Source organism: Antechinus flavipes, chromosome X (genome assembly GCF_016432865.1).
Source record: "Antechinus flavipes isolate AdamAnt ecotype Samford, QLD, Australia chromosome X, AdamAnt_v2, whole genome shotgun sequence".
Classification (NCBI taxonomy): Eukaryota; Metazoa; Chordata; class Mammalia; order Dasyuromorphia; family Dasyuridae; genus Antechinus; species Antechinus flavipes.
The window spans coordinates 53,685,912-53,696,616 of NC_067404.1; the positions used below are offsets into that span (position 1 = coordinate 53,685,912).

Consider the following 10,705-nt stretch of genomic DNA (forward strand, 5'->3'; position numbering starts at 1 on the left):
TGAGCAGAGGACTTAATCCTAAACCATTGTTTCTTCTTCAGAGGATGGAGAATTAAGAAGAACACTTCAGTCATTGGCTTGTGGCAAAGCCAGAGTTCTGACTAAAAGTCCAAAGGGCAAAGATGTGGAAGATGGTGATAAGTTTACCTGCAATGATGACTTCAGACACAAACTCTTTCGGATAAAAATCAATCAGATCCAGATGAAAGAAACGGTATTCCCTTTTCTCTATTTTGTAATGTCTCTTGCTTCTCCTTGGTTCTTTTAAGATTAATTCTCTGTTCTACCACTCTTTCACTGAGATCGTGTCTTCATCTGTTAGAGTACTACTTTGAGGAACAATGTACCAAGTTAGTTGAGCTTCAGTTATGATCATTTTTGTGCACTAAGAAGTCATGATTCTAGCATCAATTTTGAACACACCCCCCCTCCCCCCAGCCTTTTAGTTTAGAATGCCAATTTTCTACTTCAATTGATGTCTTTAGGTTTAGGCAAGCAGGGTCTCTGAAATGGTTACTTCTGATATGAATTTTGGGATATATGACACATCTTGGAAAGACTGTCTTCATTTTACCCTTTCTAAGCTCCCTTAGAAACCCAATCCACTGAATAGACAGCATTTTGCTTTATAAAGATTCCTTTAGGGGGAGCTAGATAGGGCAGTGGATAGAGGACCAGCCCTGAAATTGGGAGGACCTGAGTTCAAATGTGGCTTCAGATATTTAACACTGCCTAGCTGTGTGACCCTGGGCAAGTCACTTAACTCCAATTGTCTCACCAAACCAAAGAATAAATTAAATTAAATTTTTTAAAAGATTCCTTTAGAGAGGTCCTAGATGATTTAAAAAGTGATCATGCTGTGTCTTCCAAATGTGAATATTTGATAGGAAGCCCAGGAACACTTGTGTTTTGATAGTAAGCTTTCAGCCCTCTTTTTTTTTTTTTTTTTTTTTAAACCGTGACCTCCCAGGTAGAGGAACAAGCAAGCACTACAGAAAGGGTCTTTCAGGATCGACAATATCAGATTGATGCTGCAATTGTGAGAATCATGAAGATGAGAAAGGCCCTTGGCCACAACCTGCTGGTTTCCGAAGTGTATAACCAATTGAAGTTTCCAGTAAAGGTGAGTGAATGTTCAGATACTTTCCTCTGCTTCCAGAAAGGACTTCAAGTTTAAAAATGGGTCGGAGAAGGTATTGTTTACTACGTAGCTCACAAATGAGCATTTGAGTTTTCTTTGGCTTTTTTTCTTTTGGAGAAAAAAAAAAGGGATTTGATTCCCTACTGCTGTCTTAGATTGGTTTTTATGTTCTAATGCAGGGGTCCTCAAACTTTTTAAATAGGGGGGACCAGTTCACCATCCCTCAGACTGTTGGAAGGCCGGACTATAGTAAAAACAAAAACTTTGTTTTGTGGGCCTTTAAATAAAGAAACTTCATAGCCCTGGGTGAGGGGGATAAATGTCTTCAGCTGCCACATCTGGCCCGCGGGCCGTAGTTTGAGGACCCCTGTTCTGATGGCATTATTAGCTTTCAGGAGAAGTTCTTTATTAAGGCTACATGTGAGGTTTTGTAAAAAAAAAAAAAAATTTCAAGTTGGTTCTTCTCAAACCATCTCCTGTATATTTTCATTATGTTACCTACAAATCCATAACACCAGCTCTCCACATCTGTGTTGTAATGGAGTTAGAATTGATATCGTCGATAGGATACTCAGTAAACACATCAAACTATGAACCGAGGAAAAAAAACTACAGAGCAGCTACCTATTATAGCCATCATCGTATGATAAATCTTGAAGTAAGACTACAATTCTGGTAAATTATAGGATTAGCAATTTTGCTATTGTTCATTTCATTTCAACACATCCACCTTAATGAATTAAACCTCTTTTTATGTGTGAGGCATAAAAGCAAAACAGTCCCTGCTTTCACGGAGTGTCCCATCCTGAAATGTTTAAATCAGTGGATGGCAGCCAACAGAAATGACCATTTGCATAGGATGTAGGGCTCCTGAATTGTGATGTTTACCTTGCTTCAAAAGACAGGCAATGCAGTGAGTTGAGTTGGATCTTTTGTGGAGGATGGAGGGAATGAGGGAGAGATGGGGACACAGAGAGGGGGTCTGGAGGGTGTTACAGAAGATGGTTAATATAAAAGGTTTTTTTCACTTTGCCAAAATAGTCCTTTAAATACTCAGTTCCCCTGATTCAATTTTTAAAAACAAATTATTATTTTTTCTATTTCAGCTCACAGGTTTTTCGGGGGTGGGTACTCTTACTTAAAGGGAAGTACAGTAATATTCTCCAACTATCTGTAGGAAGTCAGTATCCTCACCTTCCTGCAGACCATATGAATGTAAAGAAAATCTCTTCCCTCTTCCAATGAATTGAGAGTTTACACAATGGGTTACTTGGAAGCGCGTTAATGAAGATCTCAAAGCAGAAGATGTATAGCCTTTTTCAGAGAACGGGGTTGAGCCAGTTGTCCCGTGAGGTCCTTTTTAGCCCTGACTTTCTGTGATTCTTTAAGAATGCTGAAAGAAATGTATTAGATAAATTATAACACCATTCTAACTAGATATATTGTTATTGAAGCAATAGGGCATGTTTAACTCTGAAATGTCCCCTCTGAACAGTGTGAAGAATAGAAGGAGCAGAAAGTTCTGAACAATGCCAGGGCTGTGGAGTCCATAGCACTTTGTACTTAATACATAGGTGAAGGTATAGAGATGAATGCACAGACATCCCTCACCGTGAGTTTCTTAAACATACTCAGCTCAGTCTCTCAGTCCTTCTTTCTGAAGAAAATGGAATTTTGCAAATAGACCATGATATAAAAATGTTGCAAAAGACATGGTAATGGATTTCCCCTCCCATTTTATTTATTAGTTGCTCAACAATTAGTTGATTAGAGACTTAAACAAGTCTCTGTCACTTGGTGGGTGCCCAGTATGGAACTGAAGACTGCTCACCTCCAGCCTGGGCTTCAGAGGGGAAGTGAGGGGAGGGGAAAGGAGGGGATTCTGGGTGTGAGCAGGAATTGACTGAAAGCCAGGCCCAGCTGAGGACCTCTTCCCTCAGGCTTTCCTTTGCTTTTTTCCCAGCCTGCCGATCTCAAGAAGAGAATAGAATCCTTAATCGACAGGGACTACATGGAAAGAGACAAAGAAAACCCAAACCAGTACAACTATATTGCCTAAAAGTCACCTTCAAGCACATTGCTAAACCATATACAGTTGCCAGTGGTTAAACCTAGCCTATTGTACCAGTTAATTGACTTCTTTTCTACAACCGACAACTGAACAAATGAAAGCCATTTCATGGAAAAGTGTAGTAAAATGGACTTTTTCAGTGGTGATATGCCATTTCAAGAGCACGGTTTACATTTAAGAAGAATGCTGTTGAACTCTTTGCATGTTTAGTTGATGGCAACAAATTTTGACAATTTGATCTTTCATGCTTCACTTGATTTGGGGGTCTGTGAGGGGTCCCTGTGGTTGGTTGGGGGGGGTGGGGGGAGTGTGGATTCTTTTATGCACTATGATTAGGAGGCGATATTCGAGTTGTTATACAGGAGGCTTTACCCAGGATGCTTAAAGTGCATGCAAATGTGACATACCATAGAGAATCCTGAACAGATTTATCAGATAGAAAAACCACCCTGAGCTTTGGTTACTCACCTATGTTTTGTGCTTTCCCTTGCAAAGAGAGCTAAGTGGTAAATTGTATTGATACTTGCTTCATATTGTTCTATTTCATTGAAAGGATATACCCAGAAAAAAAGTCTTTTAAGCTTTTGGAGCAACTGCTCTTGACTGTTGAGCACGTGAAGCAAAAAATCATACTGTTTTGTGAAAACAAGCCCCTGTGAAGCTGCAAGTGACATTTGTCCCTCACCTAGCTGTGCTGACCCTCCTAGCACAGTGAAGGTCTGTCTTCTAGGCTAAGGTTTCTGAAAGCATCCCAGATCTCTTGCCATTTGATGGTGAACTTACTTTCTCCCATCCTTATTCCAATTTCTTGCAAAGTCGTAGTAGAAAATCCTTCAGAATCTGGGGGTTTTCAAGAAGAGGACATGCTGGTCTCTCACTGCCTTTCAAAATCACTTACAATGTAAAGAGTTGACACACAGCCACAACCTAGATACCACCTCTTGTGCAAGAGAATGTCCCAAGCTGGAATGACTGACCACAGAAAAGGGTAGCAAGATGATCGAGCTTTCCAAATTGGGAGGAGTCTGGAGAATCAAAAGGCTGCTTTTCTCCCACTGTGCACATGCATGTTGTTGAGATTTCTGCTGTAGCCCAGAATGCATCGAGTTGGCCATGCAGTGCAAACAGGAAATAAGTGGCCTTTAAAAAACCCAAACTAGCATAATATTTTGTAACATTACACCCACATCGCTACCATTTCGAGACCACAAGGAAGGAAAGATGTTCATCCTAACCTTCAGCCAAGAAGCCTTTGCCTTTTCTATTTGCCAATTAAATTTCCTTAATTCCCTTCCTCATTAGTGGCCTTCTGTAGCCAGCTCTAGGGAAATGCTCCTTTCTTCTGGCACCTTTTCATATGAACGTGGTTATCTAACAAGAGGTTGCATTGCCAGGTCTTCCTAACCTACTCTCTTAAGCATTCGTTTTTCCATATACTAGATCTCAGCTCCTTTTTTTTCTTGCTCAGTGCTTATATGACAGGGAAATTGTCGCCAGTTATCACCCTTCCAGGTGGGCTTGGTCTTGCCAGAAGTCTTCCTGCTCCCACAGCCATTTGGAACATATGTAGATTCCATTCTCAAAGAAATTCCTGCCTTCCCTCCCGCTGCAAACTACCTTTTTAAAATTGGAGGCTGCATCATTTGAAACAAGCAGAAGATAAGATTAAAAAGAAGACCTGAAAATAAAAAGTATCACGAGAAGCAATGAAAATTGAAAAATCTTTGTGCATTAAAAAGGATTTTTTGGGGGGCGGGGAGCCATTTTTCTGAGTCAGGTGAGTTCTGAGCCACTTTTCCTCCCTGTCTATTTTTCTCAATAAAAATTTTTATTTAAAAAATTTGTTTCTGAAAAAGGGATCTTGAAAATAATGATCTGCTTTAAAATCCCTGCTTTCAAGAATTTTATAACTTGCCACCATTGCCTTGTTTAAAGGGCAAAACCTGTACAGATCCAAATAGGGGTTTTCTGATCTTGCCACATATCCTTCTCGTGGCTCATCAGGCCAGCAAGCAAAGCATATCCGAGCTAAACAAAGCTAGGTTTATAGAGAGAAGGCGGCTTTCCAGCTTTATTTCCCTGGATCCTGTGTGTCTTGCCTGATTCTTCTGAAATTCTTGTACTTTGGACATTTACTTCTCTCTACGGGGCAAATCTTTTTGGAGAGATCCTCAAGCCAGGCTATAATTATGCCAATCTCAGGGCACCCGGGCCAGCTCCACAACTGACACGTTTTGTGTCAGCGTCTAGCCATAGATTACAGAAAATACCTCTTGCATGCAATTCACAGCAGCCGAGTTCATAAGAAATTACATTTTATTCTATGTACCTGTAGGTTCAAGATTTTAATTCTATATGTATGTATGTGTGTGTGTGTGTGTATGCGTGCTTATTGTGTGGCTAGACACACAGACACACATATATATACACCGGTGAATTTTGCCTTTCATTTTTTATTCAATTCAATTTTGGATAGTTAAGGACAAAACTGACCACTCTTGAATAATTACAGAAATATGATAAACATGCTCTGTTCACTGGTTTACATCGACGTGCCAAAGCCCATCATTCATGTGATATCAAGACCATAGCAAATTAGCGAGCTGCACAGCTCAATGAAGTTTTCTTTTATATTCTGCTGGTCTTTAAGAAATTTTTTTTTCAGTCCTTTGACTATCAACATTGTTTGACATTAAAGTGAGATGTCACCTGTCCATCTGGAAATACTTAATTGGACACTTTGTTCAATGTTATTTTGGATCAGTTTTAGTTGCAAGAATCCAGCAGCATTCCATCCCAAATGGAATAGGCTTTTGTAGAACAACTCTCTACGAGTTGTGTCTGAAGGATGCGTGTGGGAAGGGGATGGAACTAGCCTAGGAAGCCTTTTCATAGCTTGGCTGATAGAATACGGGAACGTGCTCTTTCACTGCAGAGTCCTCAAAGGACTCGTGACTTGCTTTTACTCTTAAGCACATGAAATCTTTGCCATGTTTCCTAACAGATTCACAGTGGGTACTGAGGCTTTCCGAAGTTGGTAAATAATGTAAATACGTGTCCTTTCAAAGAGTGAGTCTTTGGGTATTTTGTGTTCTTTATTAAAACGTTTCTTGTTGATTAAGCCACTCGTCTGTGTGTTTAAAATGCCTTTTATTTTCTGCATTTTGTATGCTAGCTCTTCATCAATGTAACATGTCACGTGCTCAAAGAACTTAGGGTGGACACCGAGGACTTCAGAGAGATTCTGGCCTGTGAGAAAGGCCTGTGGACTAAGTGGGGAGAACTGAGCTTGAACACTTCAGACATTTACCAATTGCACATTCATAAGCAACAAATTCACCTTTTAGACACTCGGCTTCCCTATAGCAAGATTTTCACACTGCTACTTTCCCAATGTTATTGAAGTCAGCAAACATCCAATATGTGCCAAAGTTTCTAGGTTGAACACTGGGTATAAAAAGACCCCTAATGAGTCAGTCCTTATCTTCAGGGAGCTGATGTTCTGCTGAATCATTGGGAGAAATTTGCTTTGCAAACCTGAAAAAACTAACAGTTAGTAGCAATGAATAGTATTTTTTAAAGAACCTTGAAGGTAACTAATAATCTAGCAACTTTTCAGAATGGCCAGTTTTTGTTTTAAACACCAAATCTGTGGATTTATTAGTGAATTGAACTCTGGGTGAAGGAGCTCCTTCCACCCATGTGGATGAGCAAGAGCTACAAGTTGTCTGAGGGAAAGTGAGTGGCCCAGGGTCAGCCAGTTGTAAGTGTGACACACGGTAGGTGATTGGGACAGTTAGACTACTGGGCTAGGTATCTACAAGGCCCTTCGTGATTAACATTACTGTAAAATGTTTTAACATTCACTACCCTTTGAAAGTCCCACAAAGCCAAAGCAATGGTAGGTTTTTCTATTCTGAGACATGGTAGTGCTTCTATCTAAAAAGACCAAAGGAGGTTGGGTCTGTCATATTGGCAGGGTATTTCAGAGGTTTATTTTTTATCACTTTGTGAAAATAAGAGACTGACTGAAATTCAATCCCAGTATCAAATACGACGTCAAGGTGTGTCGTCCATGTCAGCATGTACTTCTATCTGATGATGACCAACTGGCCTTGGAAATCTGAAGCGTTTAAATTCACCATTGTGATCCCCAGGGTTTTAAAACAACTTTGATATCCTGAGTGATTTAGAGGGCGAGTAGGGAATCGGTAGCTGTAGAGGGAGAACCGAATGAAGTGGATAGAGCCCCAGGGGTGCAAAAAGACAGGGTGTGTTAGGATTGGACAGAGCAATCCCATCTGATTGTGCGATCGGATGAGTAAGAAAGGCAAGAGGGAGAACTGCAGAGGGCCTTAAATGCAAGCGAAAGGTGTTTGAATTTTCCTCAGGAGGCGATAGGGAGCACTGAATGTTTTTGGAGAGGAATGATTTGGCCAGATCACAAGTTAATTATTAATGATATTAAGGAGAAATTGGGAAGTTAAGAGTGGTATCAGGAAGACCTAGTTAAGCTATTTGCAATAGTCCCGGGGGATGATAAGGAAGGCCTAACAGGTATAATTTGGGGGCAGTGGCAAGAGCACTGGATTTGGAGTTTGAAGAATGCAAATCTGTGATCTAGCCTAAGTCCCTGAACCTCTCTGGAGGGGAAAGGGGAGTGTCCGCTCCTCATCAGTAAAATGAGAGTATTCAGTTTGGCTTCTGGAGTCCCTCCCTGCTGTACATATATGTATGATTGGGCCAATGATTAGGCAAGTTATTTCTCTCACTTTTCATCATCTATGAAAGAGCATAAGAGCTTGGTTGTGAGAATCCAATGAGATAACTTAACATCCTTTGTCAGCCTCGAAGTCAGTATGAAGGTGAATGAATAACGCCTAATAATGATTTACTATCAGAAAAAATGGTCCACTGGGGGACCAGTCTTAATACCCATCAAGGCCTATACAATCGGGTACAAGTGGTGGCCCCCCCAAAGGAAAAACCAGACTGTCCCAGAGTTGGGGAAAAAGGAATATTCAGCTCTTTTCTGTACTGGGAAGGCCCCTTTGAGAATATCATGTCCCTTTATACTTTGAGAATGCTCAGTTCATCTAATTTCTTGTTTGTTGTCACTAATATGCCATTAGATAGTGATCTCTTGAGAAGAAAATGGAAATGTGTACATTAATCAAAACAATAATTCTTAGCATGCCCTGCTTACTTCCATGTCCCCTTGTGATTTCTTATTCTGTATTTATGCTGGTAGAGAGACAGGGACCGGACCTGTGACTTCATTGGAATAGCAGCGAGCTGTTCTCGCTTTGAAAGGGACCCTGAAGCCCCCCCCCCCCCCCAAGTATTTGCTTTTTTCTTTAATGACTTATTAATAGGCTCTAAAAGGAATAATATCAGAGGGTTTTACTACAAGAATGCTGCCAAAGATCTGTTTAAGCTGAAGGTCTCTATCACAGTGGAAAAATTAGAGAACCACTGGCATAGGGAACTCCCCACTGAAGAAACTCCCTCCAATAATAGAAAGCGGCACCTTTTCTGCAACTTAGTCTTTTACGGTTGTTTCAAGCAGGGCTTCTTCAATTTTTTCCACTTGAGACCCCTTTTTGCCCGAGAAATTTTTATGTAACCCCAGTTATATAGGTATATAAATCAAATATTTGCTGATAATAAACCAGAATTTTATAATCTCTACATTCAGTTATTAGACCCCACATGGGGTCATAACTCACAGTTTAAGAAGCTGGGGTTTTACAGTACCAAAAACTTGCCCAGGATCACACAGAGGAGGGCACATTTCTCTCCACTTCAATTTTCCTTCAATGACAGGATTTACTCCGGCAATTTTTCTAGCTTTTTACCGTGAGTATTCCTCCACAAATAGATCTTTATTTCCCTCTCCTTCACCTCCCCACTAATAACATTCTTTTAAAGACCATAATAGAAGAATCTGGTCAATTTTCTATTGCTCTCTAATCAGCTTTTCATCTTTATTAGAGATGATTGCACTTAACCTTCCCAGGGTTATTGGGATGATCAAATGAGCTCAAGGTCTTTGTAACCTTTAACGAGGTATGTAAGTCAAATCAACAACCAATTAAGTGTGTACCATGAGCCCTGTACTGTGCTAGGGATCCAGAGACACCAGGTGGTCTGTCCTTGAGGAAATAATGTGACAACCAGAATAGAGTGTCGGGCCCTGACAACCAGAATTTTATCTCAAGTCATAGCTTCATAGGATCCTAGATCTAGAGGCCCCAGAAGCCTTCTGATCCAGCTCTCTCATTTTAATGTTGAAAAAACTGAGACCCAGGGAGGGGAAGTGATTTATCCAAAAATCCCACAGCTAATGAACAGAGATAGTATTTGAAGCCAGACCCCCAGACTCCCGATTCCTTGTCTCTGCCTCATCTTTATAACTCCTGCCATAACACTGCCTCGTCTCTCCGAGTTCCCATGTCCATAGTACTTTCGTCCCAATAAGCCTGCCAGGAACAAATACAAATATGATCGCTTCTTAAGACAGAGGAGGTCACTCGGGCTCTGTATAGTGAGTGAAACGACTTTTTCCAAGATCCAGTAGCTAGCACAGTGAGCTTTCCCAAATAACTACAAAATTTCTCCTCGTAACTTTGTAGGATTGCTGCCCAATGGCAGCCTAAGCACTTCAGGCTGAGGATTTGCCCAGGAAAACTTAGCGGACTTGACTCCCTGGTGTTTCTTTCCCATTCCCTCCATCCCCACTCTGGTTTTGGCCTCCTTGCAGGAGGTAGGATGTTGGGTGACCTTTTTTCAATCCACGTTATTCTGATCCCCATATAGGGTCTACCTGCCATTTCTACTTCCTCTTTTTGGGGGGAGTGGGAAGCGGGCAGGGCGAGGCAATCTGGGTTAAGTGACTTGTCTGAGGCTGGATTTCAGTTCAGGTTTTCCAGTCTCCAGGGCCAGTGCTCTATCTACGGTGCCACCTAGCTGCCCCTACTTCCACTTTCAAATTACTCATCCAAAAAACCATCTTGGTTCTAGCCAAACTCACTGGAATATATTGGACTGTGTGAATTGACAGAGGCTAAAATGGACAGACTTGAATGCTCCCACGAGCTCTCATTTGGCATGCAAGCTATTCCCTAAACTTAGACAGATGAGGTTCCCATCATGCCCCTAAAATCTGTGTGACCTTGCTCAAGTCACTTTATTTCCTTGGACTTCAGTTTCTTCGCCGGACCTGGAATCAAGAAGACCTGCGTTCAGATCTCCCCTCTGAGGTTAAGACTTGTGTAGCTCCGGACAGATCACTTAATTCCTCTCAACTGCAGTTTCCTCATCTGTAAAATTAAGTAGTTATATGATGTCCTTTTCAATTCTAAATCCATGAGTACATGAATTTGTGTACTGTTCTGCCATGTCAATCACCAATTCCTCCTGTCTTCCTCTTCCTTCACAAACTAACTCAGATCCTTATTTTTGGAAGCTTTTCTCTTTAACCAAAGGGACTT

The 10,705-nt window shown here is 41.0% G+C and overlaps 1 protein-coding gene across 2 annotated transcripts in view; it reads left to right on the forward strand.

Moving 5' to 3' along the window:
• CUL4B (cullin 4B) overlaps positions 1–6,333 on the forward strand; it is a 56,235-nt gene extending 49,902 nt beyond the window's left edge. For both annotated transcript variants that reach the window (XM_051968991.1, XM_051968992.1), the window contains 3 exons: positions 42–214; positions 971–1,123; positions 3,105–6,333. In XM_051968991.1, coding sequence (XP_051824951.1) covers positions 42–214; positions 971–1,123; positions 3,105–3,200 — 422 coding nt within the window. In that variant the 3' untranslated portion in view covers positions 3,201–6,333. The remainder of the gene's footprint in view (positions 1–41; positions 215–970; positions 1,124–3,104) is intronic.
• The last annotated feature ends 4,372 nt before the right edge of the window (positions 6,334–10,705 follow it).